At 34.9% G+C, this 22,571-nt stretch overlaps 1 protein-coding gene across 1 annotated transcript in view; it reads right to left on the minus strand.

Moving 5' to 3' along the window:
* The window catches only part of MED13L (mediator complex subunit 13L), a 294,964-nt gene that overhangs the window by 255,776 nt on the left and 16,617 nt on the right, over positions 1-22,571 (minus strand). Inside the window, 1 exon segment of the mRNA XM_047698034.1 lies at positions 1,997-2,234. Within this exon segment, the coding sequence (XP_047553990.1) occupies positions 1,997-2,234 (238 nt within the window).

Below are 22,571 nucleotides of genomic sequence, written 5' to 3' on the forward strand. Positions count from 1 at the left end.
AAATCTTAAAAAAAAAAAACAAAACTGTTTTAGACATCAGGACTTTTGTTCTCTTCACTTGACAGTTGTGTTTTCCTAGTTTTCTAATTAAAATGTAGTATTTCTGTGTTTTGTAAAAAAGTTCAAAAAAAGTCGATCTTTCCTTATTCTTTACCAAAAAAATACTCAATACATCAATGAAATATAAAGCAACTATAAAAAAATAAATAAAGCAACTATAAAAATTTTAATAGCCTTCATCTTTTTGTTAACTCAGTAACAAAGTCCATGAGAAATAACACAGTAACTTAATTCTAAGAACGCTGATTATGCGCTTTGTTGGTATGGACAAATAACTATACATCAGGTATATTTGGGTTTGGTTTCATCATTATTATAAAGTGATTAATTTGTGCTGCTAACAAATAAAGACCAGACCAAAATGTTAAAACATTCGGTATCAATATGGAGTAGAGAAATGGAAGGAGATTAAGAATCAGAATCGTAAGAAATAAAGGATGAACAAACAAAAATGCTCTATTCCTCTACTACATGCGTAAAAAATTTTAGAACAAAAATATATGTTTTGATACTTAAATGGACAAACATAGATGTTATAATTATCTTCTAGGGGTATCTTATTTTAAAAACCCTGATAAATGGAATCCAGATGCAGTTAAACTAATTTTACCTGAGTTCCTTGCTAACTACATGAAATACGCTTTGATATGTATATAAGTTCTGAGAGTCTGCTGATTAACCAGCTAAGTAAGCAATCTTACCCAGACATCGTTCTTATATTTATAAACCAAATATTCTACAAACTATGGAAAGAAAGGTTTGTGTTGAATAGACAAATGGACCATAAGGTAAACAGTTAATTAGTCCACTGAGGTTTACTGCCCTCTGGCTGTTGTGGCCCGGGATATCACAGATTTTTTAAAAACGGCTGCAAAGGAAAGCTAGGAAAGTATCAAGCAAAAGTTGGCAGGAAATCCTTTAGGCAAATTCAAACACCTTAGAACAGGCCCTCAAATATAAAGTTAGTTTTACTCCTTCCTTTAAAAAAAAATACTAAATATATCAACTAACAAAACATTTCAAATGCTATCTGAACTTTTTCAATCACACACTAACAAAATACAGACTAGTTTGGACATAATAAAAGTTGGCTCTAGGAAACTTAGGTCAGGAAGATTAACGTACTACCCTAAGGATTGTAACTAATCTTGATTTAGAAAAGTTCTTTAGCATGCTAGATGGAAACATTTAGGTAAATAAGTAAAAAATTTTGAGCATTCAAGAATATTAATAACGTTTCCAATGGTTATCAATCTGTGGTAAATACAAAAAGTAACTTAGAATAATGAAACTCTTGTATTAATTCAAAGTTTCCAGATATCAGATGTAATCTGAAGTTAAAAATTAAGCAACACTGGACCAAGTATTTTCTGGAATCACCTAATTATATAAAATGCAGAAACAAAGGAAAACTTGCCATATCAAAATTATACCAAATTCTTTATATTAATCTTTCTTCAGAATACTATCCGATATCATCTCATAATTTTGTCCAGTAAGACTTGTACTAACTTTCTATTATCACTTTATAATTTTCCACCAGAGTTCAGTTGGTAATGAACCACAACAGCCACAATCCAAAAAAAAACAATCCTGTTCATTTCACTGACTTGCTAATTACTCACAATTCACTATCACTTTAAAACAGTGGATCTTGCCTCATTTCCAGCCCCAAAACATCTAGGAGACACAATATTTCCTTTAGAAACAGTGGTTCACAGGTTCTGGTTCCTAGCGTGACTGGGAAAGAACAAGAGATCTGGGGGGAAGGGGCCACAGAAAGAAGAGGGGTAAGAGTGAAGACCTTCCTTTTGAGAGACACACATTAAACAATTGGATTTTTCTCAGCAAGTCTTAATAAATTCTTTTTGAAATTTACTACTATTAAGAAATATATATGATGCTAACAGTTTTTAAGAAAAAACAAAAAGCTTACCCTGCAGTTCATGATGTATTACACCCACTAGGTTGGGTTCGTCTCCCCACCAGAATATCCATAACTCTTTGCAATCTGGTTTGACATCACGACGCCATACACACAGCAAGTTGGCTTGCAGACAACGGATGAAACTTAACAGGATTGGATCATCTTGGGCTGGGGCTGAAATTATGGGTCCACAGTCCCCGTGCCCTCCAAAATTGTACCTACGCCATTTGATTCCCGTGAGTTCAGCCTGGAAAAAAACAAGAAAATTACAATGGTTTTGGTATTTCTTCTTAGTCACAGAATACTAAGAACAAGCTCCCATTCAGACAAGCAAAGTTGCTAAAATAACTATTTATATTACTTCAGATAAAATTTCTCACTGAATAATTTCATCAGTCCTCCTTGATTTTTAAAAGGAGAAAAAAATCACTTCTTCCTATCAAGATTTCTACACAGCTCTTTATATTAAATACCAAATTACAATAAACAGATGATGATTATTTCCAGTTGAACCATTTTTACCAAAAACTTACTATAAAGTCCTCACATATAAAACAATTTTGTTACTCTGTATGTGATTCATAAATTATACTTTGAAATCAAGTAAGAGTTTAAATAAGTTTGTAAAAGTGAAATAATTTCTTTCAAAGGATTTCCTCAATTTCTTTCCATGAAGAAGTTACAGTTTGAATCATCTTTAATCAGGAAAGCAGTGAGCCCGTAACACCATAGTGCTTTATTACTAACACCAAAGCAAGCTACTAATGAAATGGATGTAAAGTTATCACCAATTTATGCATGTTCTTTAGCATGTAACACAGAAAGAAACTTTGCTTCTAAGAACAATTCCCTAATGTAGTTTTGTCTTTTGTTTTCTAAACACATTTTAAAACACCGACACGAAACCAGCTGAGAGCAGAACCTAGATCTTTATTCCATTACCTACATTTGTATTTTTTTTTAGATTTTATTTATTTATTTGACAGACATAGATCACAGGTAAGCAGGGAGGCAGGCAGAGAGATGGGGGGAAGCAGGCTCCTTGCTGAGCTGAGAGCCCGATGCGGGGCTCAATCCCAGGACCCTGAGATCATGACCTGAGCCCAAGGCAGAGGCTTAACCCACTGAGCCACCCAGGCGCTCCTACATTTGTATTTTAAAATTTCATAAATCTTAGAGGTCTAAAGAACTAAAATTCAAAGATGTTTCAACACAAACAGAAGGTGAATTCCTTATTTAAGTAGCTGTAAACTATAACCATGCAGTCAAAATGGACAATAAAACGGATTCATAACATAATTCTGTACAAAAACAGTCCACGTGCCCCTTGCATTGGATCCTTACTCATCTTCCCCTCCCCACTCCCACCAAGTCAATTTCTGTCTATAGTTGTTTTTCAAAAAACAAGTACCACAGGGTAGAAAAATAACGATACCTTCTGTTAACATAACTGAAACAAATTTAAAGTGCTGAAACAATCACTATAATGAACACATTCAAGAAAAAATATATATCAATTTTTTTCGATCCTAAACAAGTGCTTCACTTTAAAAAAAAAAATGGTTCCAAAAATAATAATATCCAAACTAAAACTGTATGGCATTTAGGAACTTACCCCTTTCACATTATGAGATATGCAAATCTAATTTCTAATGAATATTCTTAGTAAAAGCTAGTATTGGCATCATTTATGCTTTCCCCTTTATGCCACTTTGTTTTCTCTGAGTATGAAAGTACTATGTGGATAATGCAGTAAGTTCAAAAATAAATAATCGCACCAGGAATATTTTCCAAAATCACATGAAAAATAATTATTAGTGTCTTAATGTATGTTCTTCCTATTTTTCTGTACATACACAATTTTTACTTTGGAACCATATTACACAGTCTCATATCCTGCTTTTTGAATTATTATAAACATTTTTGTATATTATCCTTCAAAAAGTTTTTAATGTTTGCATATTTATTATTTATTGGAAAAAACCATAATTTACCCCATAACAACTAAACAATCTTCCACTTTGTTCACTATTATAATAATAACTGGTAAACACTCTTGAACATTGTTACTTTCCTGATTATTTTCTTAGAAGACAATGCTTGATGCACAATTACCAACAAATACGAATATAAGACTCATGGATGAGGGCCACCATACAGCTTTTCAATTAATAGTCCCACCAATACGAATAACCTCCTCCCACATTGCATATCTTCTTAACAGGATGGTATGTCCCTGTACGATTATATTCAGTCCTTTCTCGACTTAGAGGAAACCATTATCATCTATTTCATCAGAGGTATAACCTGGGACCAGCCTTCAGGTTTGAATACCAACTCTGTACTTACTAGCTCTAAGTAGCAAGTACTTAGCAAGTTACCTAACCTTTATCTCCCACCACAAAAATGAGAATAACAGTATTTACAGAGTTGATTAAATAAGCATGTATACAAAATACTTCGGAGGATGCCTGGCCTATGGCGAAAAGTATAAATGATATAGCTATCATTACTAGTAATGATAGTACAATTTCTCTTTTTTCATATCCTTTTTGCATTTTTCTCAGACAAGTTCCTTTATTTCTTCAAATGAAAGCAATGTGTGTGTGTGTGTTTTAAACAGAGAGCTTAACTTCAATTTTTAAATAAATGTCAAAGAAACAAACTAAATAAAAAGACTAAAAAGGGGGCAGATGAAATCAGAAAAGTTAAGTAGGAGACTAACTTTTCTTATCATCACCTAAACTAGTGTTCTGTGTTCATGGATGGGCGGGGGGGCGGGGGGGACCTGAAGGGAGGAGAGATAAAAGATACCAATAAATATAAATCACTGCTGTGGTGTTTGTGATAACCGTATGTAAAAGTTTAGAAAATTAACATCTATCAGAGATTTAAACATTAGGTGAGACAGTCCCCAAGAAATCTATGAATGGCAATTTACTCACTAGAATACTTTCACCTATAACATTCCACATGGTTCAGCAAACAAAATATTTGGCTTTGATTCAGAAGAATGGTTTCCTAATCCTAGCACTTGCACTAACTCCCTACTGGTGCTTCTCTGGTCTCAGTGATAAAGGGAAGCCATGGCCACCTGCTCCGTATTTTTTATGGAGTTGTTCTAGCAAGTGACAGAATACAGATGCAAGTGACGTAACAACAAGCCTACAAACTTAATCATTTCATAACTAATTCAGCTGGAAAAACTGGAAAATGTCCAATTATTTTAAAACAATTTAGTTCTTTTACCTTAAAGCTAAAATTAAATATCATTATACCAGTCTTCACTGGAAAATCTAAAAATGGACCACTATTTAAGCCTGACAGAGATAACTAAGCATAAAGTTAATGTTAAAGACTTAGCTTTAAACTTGGAATTACTGTTTGGTAAGAGCAAAGACAATTTAGTGATACTGAAATACTGTCCAAAAAAAATCCCTATTATGGATGTATATTCACTTAGACTAATACATGTCCCCATATACCATGATTACATTTAGAGTTAAAAAGCAATTCCATGGGGCGCCTGGGTGGGTCAGTGGGTTAAGCCTCTGCCTTCGGCTCAGGTCATGATCCCAAGATCCTGGGATCGAGCCCCCACATCGGGCTCTCTGCTCAGCAGGGAATCTGCTTCCCCCTCTCTCTCTGCCTGCCTCTCTGCCTACTTGTGATCTCTCTGTGTCAAATAAATAAATAAAATCTTTGGAAAAAAAAAAGAAAAAAGCAATTCCACACAAACTTCTATGGACCAATTTCTGACAAAAGTATAGATCTCCAAGATTCAAAATTCTTTTTCTAATGATTTCAAAATTGGGAAGCAAACCTTTAAAATATTTCTAGAGACAAGTTATCCCAAAACACAGTATTTCTCTCTGCCAAAGACAAACAATCCATAATTATATTTAATTTTAAAATTACATGGGTTTTTAAAATATAAAATCAAAAGGATGAAATTAAAATATACAAGGAACAAAAACAATATGCACATATATAATAATAACCACAACCATCACCAGAGTCATCACCTATTTATTAATAACAAGCACCACAGTAGGGTCTTCACTACTATGTAATTTCTAACATTAAACAATATCCTAGCATCACCACATGTAATTTCTTATCTTCACAAATAGACAGCTGAAGAAATTAGGACTCAGGTTAAATAATTCTGCCATAACTACACAGGCAGCAAATGGCAGGTCCCAAATATAACTCGATTTAAAGCATAACTGAATTTAAAGCATAAATTCTTTCCCACTCTACCATGCTGCTTCATAAGGCTAATGGTAAAAATTAGTCCTAGAGGATTATAAAATAGTACAAAGAAACTGTCATCTACTCAATTTAGCAATGGCAAGAGCTCATGGCCATACTTTCTAATTTAAGAAAGTTCATGAATCTTTCTTTAGTCTTCCTGAGGTATTAAGAAAACTAGTACAAGAGTGCCCACACACCATCCCATGAATAGAAGACTTTTTTTATTTCACTTAGATAATTATATGCCTTCTTTTGCATGTTACCACTATAAGACTAGATCTACACAAGCTAATTTTTAGAGGATATGTATAACAAACCAAGAAAACAACAATTCTAATAATAGCAAAAAGGCTAGAAGGAAATTTTTCTCATTAATGGCTGGCATCTGCTGTACAGGTAGTCACGGTCCTCAGAAAATTGAACTTAACTGGCAGAGACTCCCCTGGCCTAAATAGAAAGCCACTATAGTCAGTTCAGAATGGATGGAATTAAATAGATTGTAACAGAATCAGGATAAATGCACTTTCTAACAGCAGGAATGTATTTAAAGAAAATTTATATTGATTCTTAATGTGCTATTCTTTAGGCACAACACATAAGAAATGAGCTAATAAATTCCTCCAGTGGAAGTCATTTATTTGCACTGACCCAACGCAATCAGAACCCACATGACCACACAGAACAGTATATACTTGCAGTGTCTCCCCCTCAGAGTTAAAACTATATTCAGTGATTACCAAACAGTAAAAGTTACAGGCCTTGATATGAATGAACTCAGGGTACAGTATCATGGAAAGAACACTGGCTGGAGATCAAAAGATCTAGATTCAAGTCCTAGTTTTTCAACTACTTACCTATAGGACATTAGGAAATCTACTCCATCTCAGGGACCGTAGCTTCCTGACCTGTAAAGTGATATGGTTGACCTAGATTCTATAAATGAGTTCAAGTCTCCTGGCCCAGGCTAATTACATCCCACTCACAAAGGCGACTTGTAAATGAGATTGAACCCTTAATTATATGCCTTAGAATGATCAGTAGAAATAGGGGAGCTGCCAGAAGATTTGAATTTTCAAGAAACAGGTAAAAGAAAGACTTCTCAAACTACAGAACAATTACCTTAATATCAATCCTGAGCAGGATTCTAGGAGAGTGTATAGAAAAGGTAGCTGTGATCAACAGGGACTAACATGAGCGTACTAGGAAATTCCAAATCTGCCTCACCTCACAACCTCCAGTGATAGGGTTACTACTCTGGTAGACCAGAAATATACAGCAAACATATTAAATTATCCCTCAACTTGAGTCACAAAAAGAAAAAAAGTCAGGGATAATAGAAAACTTCTGTTAAAACATAACTAATCAGCTCCAGGTAAAGACACCAGGGTAAACACACACATCTGCTTTTGCTCTCTTAAATCCCTCTAAAACATCAGTAAAGAATTTGTTTGTTTTTGTTTTGCTTTTCCCTTAAATCATAAAATCACAATGGAAGGTAGGAGAGGAGATGAGAGCAACAAGATTTTGAAAGCTAAGAAATAGATGCTCAAGAGATAAAGAAATTTATAATACCTGAAACACTGAATCCTAGCTATGGAGAAAGGGCAGATAAAACACAATTTTTACAGAATCCCCTCAACCTCAGGAATCAAAAATACAGGTATCTCTGGAAGGAGGGTTAAAAGGCAGAGAGGAGATAAAATAAGGAAAACTGGCTGAAAGCCTACTTAGAACCCAGGTACCCTCCCCACTGCCCCTCTTACCCCATCAAACAAATGGAAGGGTATACTCTGGGGCCAGTAACAACAGAGGTTATCCTGACTGGGGGACACAGACACACCCGAATGTAGGGAATCAGACTGAAAACAGTGCATTAGGTAAACATGTACAGAATAGAAGTCAAAAACCACCCTCTCCCATTATCTCCCTCTAAGCACCCAGAAAACTGGCAGCCAGTCTTTCATCCCCCAGAGAGAGGCATCTGGAAAAGTCTTCTTTGGGAAATCTGACCAGTTCAAGAGAAAAGAGCTCAAAATATTGACATCAGAGGTTCCCCAACTAATGAGCCCACCCAGATCAGTGAAGTACACAGTAAACAAATGTCACTCACATACTCAACTTCCAAGATGTTTCTTAGTCCACCATTTCTAAACATGAACAGAAAACCAGGAACTACTAAATAGTCAAGGAAAAACATGAAGGAATGACAGAGACAAAAACAAATAGAAACAAAAAGAAAACTCAGAGGAAACAGACAACACTGGGAGAAGAAAAAATTAGTATTCTCAAACAGATAAAATAGTGCAATCATTTAAAAAGAACAGCACACTATTTCAGAAAAGAAGAACAAAAAATTAAAAGAGAGCTCTTGGAAATTTTTAAATAAGGATGCCAGAATGATAAAACTCAACAGAAGGGCTGGAAGATAAAGTTTAGAAATTTACTTTCTCCCAGAAAGTAAAGCAAATATACAAAAATGAAAAATAGGGAGGGTGAGGGGGATAAAATCAGAGGAGCAGCCCAGGAAGTTCAAAACCAAAGAATAGAGCTTTCAAAAGAGAAAATACAGAAAATGAAAAAGAGGAAATGACTGATAAAATAATTAAAGAAAATTTCCCAGAAAAACAGAATGTGAATTTCTAGATTGAAAGGACTCTCTGAATACCCAGAACAATACATTAAAAGAGGCTCAAGGAAGGCATATAAACTTTCAACACACTGCAAAGAGAAGTTCCTCAAAGCTTCCATATTGTATAAAGAGATCACAATGAATCAGAACTTCAGAACTGCAATACCAGAAGCAAGAAGGCAATGTGGTGCAATAGCTTCAAAATTCTAAAGGAAAAGTATTTCCAAACTAGATATCTATGCCAATCTAAAATATCAAGTATGTAAATAGAATAAATAGATTTTAAATGATGCAAGGCCTTAAAAAAACAGAAACGAAAAACAAAAAGTAACACCGTTTCTCAGGAAGCTATTGGAGATGTATCCCATCTCTAAAAAGAGGGAATAAACCATGCAAGCCATGAGATCCAGGAAACAGATCCAACAGGGACAGAGCAAAATGAATTCCTAAAAAAAAAAAAAAAAAAAAAAAAAAAAAAAAAAAAAAACCAGGGATTATCAGATGGTTACAGGTTTTCAACTGCTGACAACAGGTTATCTCTCAAGAAGATGGTACTAACAGAATACATCTAGAAGTCTTAAAAGGGGACTCAGACGATAGGCAAAAAGAATGGGAAGGGTTAACTTAAAATATACAAAAAAGTTACAGTGCAAAAAAGAAAAAAAGGTAATTACTCTCTTCAAAATTACACAGAAAAGGAGAAGCAATGAGAATATACTGGATGGCTCAGCCATGCATTAACATAATCAAACAAATGTTAACACTGAATAAGCTAACCAAAAGAACCATATAACTACTTCAGTAAAATGGATGGATGGGAAAAGTATTTGTAGGAGGTAGAATCAATTAGCTAAATCCTCATCTTCAACAGTGAAAGATGAAGAATTTGAAAACCTTAACAGAAACTACAAGCTTAATATTTAAAAACATTTAAGTAAGAATCCAGATAATCAACAAAAGGGGATGAAAATGTTTGTCTCTGGAAAAGGTAAAATAGGGGCCAGGAGCAGATGTGTATTATTCATAAAAACCTTGTAGAACCATTTGATTCTTTAACTATATATGAATACAACTCTAATTTTTAAAAAAGAAGAAAACTAATCAAAAATGTAGCAGCAATATTTATTTACTACATCAAAGTTACTAATACTGAGAATTCACTTATACCATTTTGTAGACTGAGTCTACCAAATTTCTAAGCTTAAGAATAATTCAGTTTCCCCCAAACTGTGCTGCAAAAGTCAAAAGGTTATTTACCATACGTTAAAATATTGTGTTCTGCCTCTTTTCTCCATTGCTAGACTATAAAAATTTCAATTAAGGGGTACCTGGGTGACTCAGTTGAGCATCTGACTCTTGATTTCAGCTTGGGTCATGATCTTAAGGCTGTGAGACTGAGCCCCCACACCAAGCTCCATGCTGGGCATGGAGCCTGTTTAAGATTCTCTCCCTCCCTCACCCTTTTTTTTTTTTTTAAAGATTTTATTTATTTATCTCACAGAGAGAGAGAGAGAGGAGAGCACAAGCAGGGGGAGGGGTAAGAGAGAGGGAAAAGCAGGCTCCCACTGAGCAGGGAGCCCAGTGGAGGGCTTGATCCCAGGACCCTGGGATCATGACCTGGGCCAAACGCAGATGCCTGAACCACCCAGGCACCTCTCTCCTTTTCCCTTTGCCCGCCCCCCCCCAAAAAAAAAAAAGAAAACAAAAACAAAAAACAAAAAACTTCAATTAAGCAGAGATATACTTCCAGCTGCATGCCTCCTCCGACCTAGGTCTGCTCAACTCTTCCTACCCATAGCTAAGCAGCTTGCCAAGGACGCATTCCCTCTGCAGTGGGGCTGAGGCCAATAGGTCACTGGGCCTCCATGTGATTCCCATCTAACATATGATTTCCATATTGTGAGAAATACAATGTAACTCTCTATACAATGAAGTTGTATATCAAAGATGCTTTCTAACATATGTATATTTTTGCTGGTTCATAACAACTTTTTTCCAGAATTGTGATTTCATTTTCAGCCCTCAGTTTACCAATATTAATTCAAAAACATAAAGATAAAAAATAGGGAGATAGTTTAGCACATGTATCAGTGAAAGGGGTCCAAAGATTTTGACAGTAAGCTTAATATAATTAAACAATGTGAAATAGCTACAAAAAAAGTTACTGCCATCTTAAGCTCCATTAATAAAAACATGGTACCTAGATCCTACACAACAGATCTTACACAGCAAGTCACTAGTCAATACTGCTTTTAGCTCCCAGCTCCACACTTTGACAGAAATATAAACTGGAACAAACTAACAGATGAGGGACTAGGATGGACAGGAAATCTAAACAGGTCATATGGCTAGAGGTTATATAGCCTCGTGTTCAAGCGTTTTAAGCAAATAAAAATGGCAGCAAAAAAAAAAAAATGAATAAAGGCACAGCTGAAGTAAGGTAAATGATTTAATATGGAGTTAACATTCTAAAGAAATCTATAAAGTCTTCAATTTATACGAAAGACTCATATGTGGAAGATGAATTAGATTTGCTCAGCACAGACCAAGTAATAGCAGAGAACTGATGATTAAAACAACAACAGTGAGAGCTTTCTCAAGAAAGAATCCCTGGCTGAGATCCCTGAGAAGCACAGATACGAGGTGTTAAGGAGAAGCTGTTAATACTGGATGTGGCTTCAGGGGCGCCTGGGCGGCTCAGTGGATTAAGCCTCTGCCTTAGGCTCAGGTCATGATCTCAGGGTCCTGGGATCGAGCCCCACATCAGGCTCTCTGCTCAGCAGGAAACCTACTTCCCTCTCCCCCTCTGCCTACTTGTGATCTCTCTCTCTCTCTGTGTGTCAAATAAATAAATAAAATCTTTAAAAAAAAAAACACTGCATATGGCTTCAAACATCAAAGGCTTAGTTGGACAAACTCAATTTATAAGATTCCTTTCAAACCTGAAATATCAATCTCAAAGGTTCTTTTCTTCCAATCATGAGATTTTGAGCCTCTGGTATCATTTGTATCTCAGTCAACTAATTAGTTCAAGAGGCTGACAAACTATACCCCATGGGTTGGTCAGTTATTTTTATAAAGTTTTATCCGTACACAATTTTACCCATTTATTTACATATTGTCTCTTGTTCCCTCCACACTACAACTATAGAGCTGAATAGTTGCAACTGAGACTGTATGAGCCACAAGCCTGAAATAACAACTCTCTAATCCTTTAAAAAGAAAAAAAAAAGTCTGCTGACCCCTGAACTAGGATAACATACACAGGCAAATATGACTTTTAAAACATAAGAAGCACCATAACTTCACTTTTACCAAAAACAACTAGACAAAAAATATGAAACTATTCAAACACTGAACAAAGGCTGCACAAAGCTAGGATCTCTGAGTGAAGGAAAACAAATGAAGCAGGCCCTGCAAAGGCTGAGGCAGCTGGAATTTATGAGAACAGATCACCACAAAGCTCTACAGAAAAAGAGCTCCAGATTTCTGATAGGGGTTCTTGTGAAAATGTTCCTGCACACACTAAGCTACACGTTCAAAGGGCAAAATTCCAAGAGGCCAGGCAAAGAATTACTAGAGAGTCATCACTCCAACAGCTCACACAGAGCTAATTCTGAAGAGTCAGGGTGAAAATACACTGTTAAATATCATGGGCATTAAACAGAGACCACAAAAGGGCCATGCCTCAAAAGTAAGAAACTAGGCCTATGCTAGCATAAAGAGTGCTCTAAACCACCCAAATAATCGAGTCTCAAAAATAATGATCATCACCACAATCATCATCTCATTTACAAGTTAACTTAACTGCCAGCCAAAACAAAATTCAACTTTACAGGAAAGAAATAAAATCCAGACTTTCAACAACATAATAATCACAATATCTAGCATCCAATAAAAGGATATCAGACATTCAAAGATATAGCAAAAGGAGACTCATGGTCAGGAGAAAAATCAGTGAAGAGAAACAAACCCAGAAATGGAAGAGATGACAGAATTAAAAATCAGTTTTAAAACAGCTATTATAAGTATGGTCAAGAATTGAAAGGAAAACATAAATAAAAAATGAAAAATATAAAAGCATAAAAATTTCCAGACCCAAAATATGAAATAAAAAATTCACAGAATAGGTTTAACAGTAAATTAAGCACAAACCACCCCCCCCCTGGAAAAAAAAAAAAAAATTAGGGGACTTGACAATATACAATATAATTATACAAGCTGAAGAACAGAGAATTTTTTTTAAATAGAAAGAATAAATATAAAAGCAGAACGCTATGAAGCACTCTAACATGCATGTAATTAGAGTCCCAGAATGCAAAGGTAGAAGGGAGGATAAGAAAAAGTTTTTGAAAAATAGCCAAACTATCTCCAAATTTCATGAGAAAAATGTATTTCAGACTCAAAGAGTTCTGTGAACTCAAAACAGTACAAACAAAAAAAGCTAAACTTCTGATCATCAGTGATTTAAAAAAAAAAAATCTTAAAAGCTGTCAACACATGGGGCACCTGGGTGGCTCAGTGGGTTAAGCCGCTGCCTTCGGCTCAGGTCATGATCTCAGGGTCCTGGGATCGAGTCCCGCATCAGACTCTCTGCTCGGCAGGGAGCCTGCTTCCCTCTCTCTCTCTCTCTCTCTCTCTGCCTGCCTCTCTGTCTACTTGTGATCTCTCTCTGTCAAATAAATAAATAAAATCTTTAAAAAAAAAAAAAAAGCTGTCAACACGGAAAAAGGACACATTACATAAGGAAAAGCAAAGACTATTTACAACAGACTTCTCAACAGAAAATATGCAAACCGGGAAACAATGGAACATGCTGAAAGGAGGGGAAAAAATGTCCATATCTGGAATTCTAGATCAAGCACAAGTATCTTTCAAAAGTGAAGGTAAAATACAGACTTTTTTTGAATGAAAGAACCAACTAAACTCCACTGTAATAAATGTAACTAGAATGAATTCTTTTTAAAAAGTTCTTCAGGTACAAGGAAAATATCAGATGGAAATCTGGATCTATAGAGAAGACTAATGAGCACCAGAGATAGTAAATATATAAATACAAAATAGTTGTTTTCTCATTTTTTAATTTCTTTAAAACAAACTAACTCTTTACAGCAAAAATAATGCATCACTGATTGTATACAGATATAGAAGAAAAACATATGACAACAGCAGCACAAAAGCCAGGAAGAGAAAATGGAGGTATACTGTTCTAAGGTTTTTTACATTATAAATGAAATTTAATAACACTTGTAGACTGTGATAACTTAAAGGTAGATATTATAAGCCCTTGACCAGTATCTAAAAAGTAAAACAGAGTTTATTTAAGATGCCAGTACTGAAGATAAAATTGAATCATAAGAAAACACTCAAATAATCCAAAAACAGGCAGGATGGGGCACCTGGACAGCTCAGTCAGTTAAGTATCTGCCTTTGGCTCAGGTCGTAAGTCCAGGGTCCTGGGATCAGCCCCACCTCTGGCTCCCTGCTCAGCAGGGAGTCCACTTCTCCCTCCACCTCTCCCCCAGGATTGTGTTCGACGCTCTCTCTCTTTCCCTCTCTCAAATAAATAAATAAAATCTTAAAAAAAAAGAAAAATACACAAAAATAGGCAGGAAAAGAGGATAAAAAAGGGAACAAAGGGGGTGCCTGGGTGGCTCAGTGGGTTAAGCCGCTGCCTTCGGCTCAGGTCATGATCCCAGGTCCTGGGTTCAAGCCCCACATCGGGCTTTCTGCTCAGCGGGGAGCCTGCTTCCTCCTCTCTCTCTGCCTGCCTCTCTGCCTACTTGTGATTTCTCTCTGTCAAATAAATAAATAAAATCTTTAAAAAAAAAAAAAAGGGAACAAAGAATAGACGGGATAGATGAGGAAAAATACCAAGATAGTAGACTTAAACACAATCATCAATTATATTAAACACAAAAAGTCTGACCATTACAAGTAAAATACATCAATTCTTAGAATAAGTAAAATTTTAAAACGCCCAAGTATATATTGCCCATAAGAAATGCACTTTAGGGCGCCTGGGTGGCTCAGTGGGTTAAGCCGCTGCCTTCGGCTCAGGTCATGATCTCAGAGTCCTGGGATCGAGTCCCGCATCGGGCTCTCTGCTCAGCAGGGAGCCTGCTTCCTCCTGTCTCTCTGCCTGCTTGTGATCTCTCTCTGTCAAATAAATAAATAAAATCTTTAAAAAAAAAAAAAAAGAAATGCACTTTATATATAAAGATAAGTTATAATACAAATAACTTGTATTTGTATACAATATACAAATTTGTATACAATAAATTTGTATAACTGCCCCAAATAATAAAAGAGCTAAAATGGCTAGACTAATAACAAAGTGGACTCCAAGAGGCTTATAAAGGAATAAAGAAGAAAATTTTGTAATGAGAGAAATGTCAAATCTTCAAGAAGACATATATCCCAAGTGTGCAGGCATCTAACAACAAAGCTTCAAAATATATGAAGCAAAAACTGATGTATCTAAAAGGAGAAATAGACAAATCCAGAATTATAAAGATTTCAGCATGCCTCCTCTCAGCAACTGATAGAAAGAGTAGACAGAAAATCAATAAGGTATAGAAACCATGAATACTATCAACTGACATAACCAAACTGATATTTATAAATAACAATGATAATAATACACTCAACAGAATACACAAGTTTTTCAAATGCATATGGAACATTCACCAACAGAAACCATATGCTGAGCCATAAAATAAATATCGATACATATTTTTTAAGGTTTTATTCATTTATTTGTGAGAGAGAGCGCACGTGAGCAAGAGAACACAAGCAGGGGGGAGCACCAGAAGGAGAGGGAAAAGCAAACTCCCCACTGAGCAGGGAGCCCAATGTGGGGCTTGCTCTCAGGACCCTGAAATCATGACCTGAGCCAAAGGCAGCCACTTAACCAACTGAGTCACGGAACAGGTGCCCCAATATATTTTTTAAAATTGAAATTTCTGAATAGATTTGAATTAGAAAGTCACAAAAACACTTCTTTTCCCCCATAAAATCTGGAAATTAAATAATACCTTTAAACAACACATAAGACAAAAAGAAAATCATAAGGGAAAGTAGAAAATGTTTTGAACTGATTATGAAAGCAAAATATACAAAATGTATGGTGTACAAGTAAAACAGTTGCTTAGAGAAAAATCTGTAGCTTTCATATTTATAGTAGAAAGAAAGAAAGATATGTAAAATTGATCCAAACTTCTCCCTTCAGAAGCTAAAAGTATAATTTAAACCAAAGATAAACTGAAGAAAGAAATTAATGAAGAGAGACGAAATAAATGAAATATACAACAGACCAACAATACAGAAAACCAGTAAAGTAAAAAGCTGTTGTTTTTGTTTTGGGTTTTTTGTTGGTTGGTTGGTTGGTTGGTTTTAAAGATTTTATTTATTTGAGGGGGGTGGGGAACACAACCAGGGGGTAAGAGCAGAGGGAGAAGCAGACACCCCACTGATCAAGGAACCCCATGCAAGGCTCCATCCCAGGACTCTGGGATCATGACCTGAACTGAAGGCAGATGCTTAACCAACTGAACCACCCAGGTGCCCCCTGTTGTTTTTTTAGTCAATAAAACAGACAAGGTTAATCAGGAGGGGGAAAAAAAAGACAAATTACCAACATCAAGAATAAAAGAGGAGGAATTATTTCACATCCTAAAGACACTGAAAAGATAATGGAATTATTATAAGCAACCTTATCCAATAAATACAAGCCAATAAATATAACTACTTAGATTACATGGACAAATTCTTCAAGAGAATTACCAAACTTGAAAAAAAAAAAAAAAAAGAAGAAGAAGTTAAAAATCTGAATAGCCCTCTATTAAAGAAATGGAATTCACAATTTAAAACCTTCCTACAAAGTATTCTCCAAGGCCAAGATGGCTTCACTAGCGAATTCTATCAAATATTAGGAATGAAATACTACACAACCCTACACAAACTCTTTCAGAACACAGAGAAGGAGCTAATTCCCAAATCATTTATGAGACTAACATTACCAGCAAAAGACAAAGACATCGTAAGAATATCTACATGCGATCTTTCATTAACATACATTTTTTTAAACATTAGCAAAATATTAACAAAATCCAATCCAACAATACATAAAATCGTAACACACCCTGCACATAGAGTATATCTTGGAAATTCAGGTTTACCTGAATGAGTCCAAAAGCCCATCAATGCAACTGAATCAAACTAGTTAAAAAACCCATTAATAAAATCCCCCATATTAACAGAACAAAACCTATAATCATCTCAATAGAGGCAGAAAAACATTTAACAAGATCAACACCTATTTATGGTAAAACTAAGTAAACCAGGAATTAAAGGGAACTTCCTCAACCCGATTAAAAAGATGTTCAAAACCACAGCTAACATCACAATTAATAATGAAAGACTGAATACTTCTCACCTAAGATGAGTAACAAAGCAAGGAGGTACACTGTGCTATTCAACTTCGTACTGTATGTCCTAACCAATGGAATAAAGCAAGAAAAATAAGTAAAAGGCACAGAAATGGAAAGGAAGATATGAAACCATCTTTATTCACAGACATTATCATGTACATTTACAAAACTTCAAGGACTTTACAAAAAAGATACTACAACTACTAATTGAGTTTAGGAAAGTTGCAGTATAAAACTTAATTGTATTTCTACACACTAGCATGAAAAAGTATAATATTTTTGAAATAATATCTTGAAATATTATTTCAAAATTTCAATATTTAATATTTCATATGTTACTTAAATATTAATTATAAATAATGTATTATAATATATAATATTTTTAAAATAATGTCATTTAAAACAACATTGAAAAATATGAGCTACTAAGGGATAAATTTGATAACATATGCTCCAGACCAGTATACCAAAAACTATAAACAATGTTGATAAAAATTAATGATCTTTAAAAAAAAAAAAAAAAAAAAGGAAGCTAGACCACGCTCATGAACTGGTAGATCTAAAATTGTTAACAGGTCAATTCTTCCCAGTCTGACCTACAAATTCAGTGAAATTACAATAATATCCCTGCAGGATCTTTTATGAAAAACTGACAGGTTGGTTCTAAAACTTATACAGAAATGCGAAGTACCCAGAAGAGCCAAAACAATTTTGAAAAAGAACAAAGCTGGAGAATTTGTCCAGACTTCAAGACATACTATAAATTTCAGTAATCATAAGTGTTTTATTGGTATAAGAGAAATACAGATCAAAGGAACAGAATATAAAATCCAGAAATAAACTTATGCATAAACATAGACACATACATCCAATATATTCAAATAATTTTTGACAGAGATGCCAAGGTAATTCAATGAGAAAAGTACACTCTTTTCAACAAATAATGCTAGAACAACTAGATACCCACATACCAAAAGAATTTCAACCCCTACCTTACACCACACACACACAAAAAAAAACACAAAATGGATCACTTGATCACAGACCTAAACCTAACAATTAAAACTACAAAACTTTAAAAAAAAAATGACAGAAAATCTTGGTTACCCTGGAATCACAATTAGAACTCTCATACAATTGGTGGAAATGTAAAACGATACAACCGTATTTTAAAAGTTTAACATTTCTCTATAAAGTGAACCCTGTTTCCCACGTAAGTAAGCAAGTTGTGGTATATCAATATAAGAGATTACGACTCAGCATTAGGAAGAATAACCTATTTGCATAACAATAGGAAGCCTGGTACAAAACACTATATCCCATATGATTCCATTAAAAAAAAGTATAGAAGACAAAATGTGTCTACAGTAACAGAATAGTGGTTATCTGGAAATGCAGATGCATTACAGATGTTTTCTATTTTGATTTCAGTGGTGGTTTCACACAGGTATACATTTGTCAAAACTCATGAAACTGTACTTACTTGCTTAAAATGGGTTCACTTTATTGTAGGTAAATTATACCTCTATAATCAAAACTTTACGAACTAATGGAAGAATTCAGGGGAAAAATTCTCTCAAAAAAAAAAACCCCTATTTTTAATATAGCCAAAATATCATCTTACCACCTTGCTCATCTCCCTAAGTAACTACGAATCTCTTTTAGAAAGTATGCAATGTTTTTGAAAAAATTATTTTCACACCTAAGTACATCAGAACACTGGTTAATGATTTATATTTATTAACCTTAACTAAAAGAGAAGTCTTGTGAAGTTTCTGGGAACTGAATTATTTAATGAAGTTCATTAGAGTCATCAGGATGATTTCTCATCCAACTGCAGTAACAGACTATAGACAATAATTTCTATCCTTTTCTCTGCATAGCAGACACTGTTAGTTGGCTACCCAAACATGAATGGCTCCTTACTCCGTGGTAACATACATTCTATATTACTGAGGCAAACAACATGCTCCCTTAAAACTTCCTTGATATGGCTAGAAGTGTTACAAGGAAATTGGAAGAAGTTTCCTTTAAAAAGAGGAGTTAACTTTGGGTTGATTTTTTGTGTGTCCTTCCTACCTTCCCTACTCCTTCCAATCCAGAATGCCACCACCATGACTAGAGTTTGAACAACCATCTTGGACAATATGCGACTATTTGTGATAAACTAAAGACGAGGGAGTAAAAAGAAAAAGCCTGGGACACTTGATGACGCAGACAGGACCAAACCAGCTCTTAAATGCCTGCCTCCAGGCTGCTTACATATTAAAAAGAAATTAACTTCTGTCTTCTTTAAGCTATTTCTCTAGCTTTCAACAAACACATGATTATGGTAGTATCGTAAGTCATTTTTGGTGTGAGCATTCTAGCTTTTTTATTTAAAAAAAAAAAAAAAAAAACTAAATGACTTTTACGGGCTCCTGGGTGGCTCAGTGGGTTGAGCCTCTGCCTCCGACTTGGGTCATGATCTCAGGGTCCTGGGATGGAGCCTTGCATCAGGCTCTCTGCTCAACGCTTCCCCCTCTCTCTCTGCCTGCCTCTGCCTACTTGTGATCTGTCAAATAAATAAATAAAATCTTTAACAAAAAATAAAAAATAAATAAAAATAAAAAACTAAATGACTTTTAGTGAGGTGATAATTTTTTTTAAGATTTATTTATCTGAGAGAGAAGGGGGGAGCAGTTATCTCCAGCAAACTTCCTGCTGAACACAGGGCTCAATCTCACCACCGCAAGATCACTGCGAGAGGCAAATCAAGAGTTGAATGCTTAACCTTCTGAGCCACCAAGGAGTCCCTATAAGTTCTTTTTTTTTTGAGACTATGCAGTTACCTAGGTTTTTATCTTGCCCCAGTCATTGATCAAAACAATAAACTATCCTACTTTTTCATTTTCCAAATGATTCCTCAATTTGGAATAAAGCATTCTAAAAGAAAAAAGATCTATCTCCCTATCTGTGGGAAGAAATTTTAAGCTGCATTATTACTCCATTAATCTCTGATGAAACTTTAAAAAAATGTAAACTGTATTATCACTCCATTAATCTCGGGCAAATCTATATGCTCCAGTGATTTCTACCTTCATGCCTGCGCTATATTATATGGTCTACACTGTTAATTTTTAAAAGGCTCAGAAAAGAAAGAGTCCAATAATGCTTGGAAGAGCTAGGAAGAGCTTCACAGAAGCCCTCCAAGGATTTAGATAGGAGAACGAAGAGCATACAATACGTACACAATGGTTAAGCGCGTTTGGGCTCTGAAGTCAGAGACAGCTCCATCATCTGCTGGCTGTTTAAACTGACATATTGGTTACATGAGTTAAAATTCTTGCTTCAGTTTTTTTATCTGAAAAACGGGAACAGTACTACCTCATCAGGACCTTGATGAGAAAAATGCATGTAGCTGGCAAGCAACTAGACAGTTTCAGGCAATTAATAAGCACTTTTCGAAACAGCAAAAGCTCTAACAATGTGTGTAACATTTAAGAGCTGACTTGAAATACAGATTCCTATTAGTGAATGCATGGAAATTTTAAATAGGAAAACAAAAAAGGTTTTTTAGAGATTAAAAGCTTTTAAAAAATAAGAAAACCACAGAATATGCATACCCATATATATGAAAAGATGCTCATAACCTCATTAAAAATAAGAAACTGAAAACTACAATACTGCAATTATTTCATACATAGAGTAGAAAAAATTCAAGTAAGTTTCATTAGAGGCAAGGACAGAAGACATGGGACATTTATATATTGCCCACAGGAATGTAAACTGACGCTTTTTTTTAAAAATGTTTGACTATAACTATCAAAATTTAATTCATAACTGTACTGGCTCAGAAAAAAGTGAAATGATGTTTCTCATAGCTGATGGTCAAGCAATAGTGCATCCATCCTATAATGCAGAATACCAACTGTTAAAAAAATATATATAGAAAAAAATGAGGTATATCTAAATTTGCTGACTTATTACAATATCTTCAAACACTATTAAGCAGAAAAAGCATGCTACAAGAGAAGCTGGAGAATTATCCCCCATGATTTTTTTTAATCTATAAATATGCCTATCATCAACAGAATGCATAAACAGGTGTAGGAGTGAATTTTAAGTCCACATTGTTAGAACACAGTATTAAACTAAAAAAGCAAGTTGCAAAAGAATATAGTATATTCCATTTATAAAAAGCTCAAAAACATGCAAAACTATATATATACACACATCCTAAACATACATAATTAAAACTTTTTAAAAAAATACACAAAGAGGGATGCTTGGGTGGTTCAGTTGATTAGGCATCTGCCTTCAGCTCAGGTCAAGATCCCAGGGTCTGCATCAGACTCCTTGGCTTAACAGGGAGCCTGCTTCTCCCTCCGCCTGCCAACGCCCCTGCTCGTGTGTGCTCCCTCTCTCCCTGGCAAATAAAATCTTTAAAAAAGTAAAATAATAAAATAAGTAAGAAATTTTTTAAAAAAATACAGAAAGATAAGGGGGCCTGGGCAGCTCAGTCAGGTAATCGTCCAACACGTGATCTCAAGTGTACATCTTGATCGCAGGGTCATGAGTTCAAGCCCTGTATTTGGCTCCACACTGGGCGTGGAGCCTACTTAAATAAAAGAAAAAAAAATACAGAAAGATAAACATGAAATTCAGGATAGCTGTTAACCTCTGAAGGGAGAAGGAAGAATGGGAAGGGAAGGGCAGCACAGGGTTATGCAAAGGATAAAATGTTCTTTTTCTTACTCTGGGTATCAGGCACATGGGTGTTCACTGTGTCATGAAGATTCTTTCTACGTGATTTACACATACTACTTTTATGTACTCATATTTAATAAAAAATTTTTGGAACTGCATATGTATATGCACAAACATATGCAAAAGAAAAACTCTGGAATGATGAAAATTAAACTACTGGTAGTTACCTCCCCATGGTGGCAGGGAACCTTCCTATTTTATTATTTGAATATTGTTTGAATTTGAAACTAATTACATAATTTTTATTAAATATATAAAATACACAATTTTTCTTTTAAAATTATAACTACAAAACTGTAACCATATGGAAAATGTGTGAGTGAATTCAGCTGAATGAAGAACTATATTTATGCTGTGATTACCTCTATGTACACAAAAAGGGAACATTAACAAGAATGGAAGAGCTGGGGTAAATCTGATCTAATGGACTGTTTTCATTTTTTATAAGTTTTAATTTCTTGGAAGTTACGTTTCTTGGAAATATTTCATATTTCATTAGCTACTACCTCACTTGGAG

The sequence above is a fragment of the Lutra lutra genome, chromosome 12 (assembly GCF_902655055.1).
Source record: "Lutra lutra chromosome 12, mLutLut1.2, whole genome shotgun sequence".
Classification (NCBI taxonomy): Eukaryota; Metazoa; Chordata; class Mammalia; order Carnivora; family Mustelidae; genus Lutra; species Lutra lutra.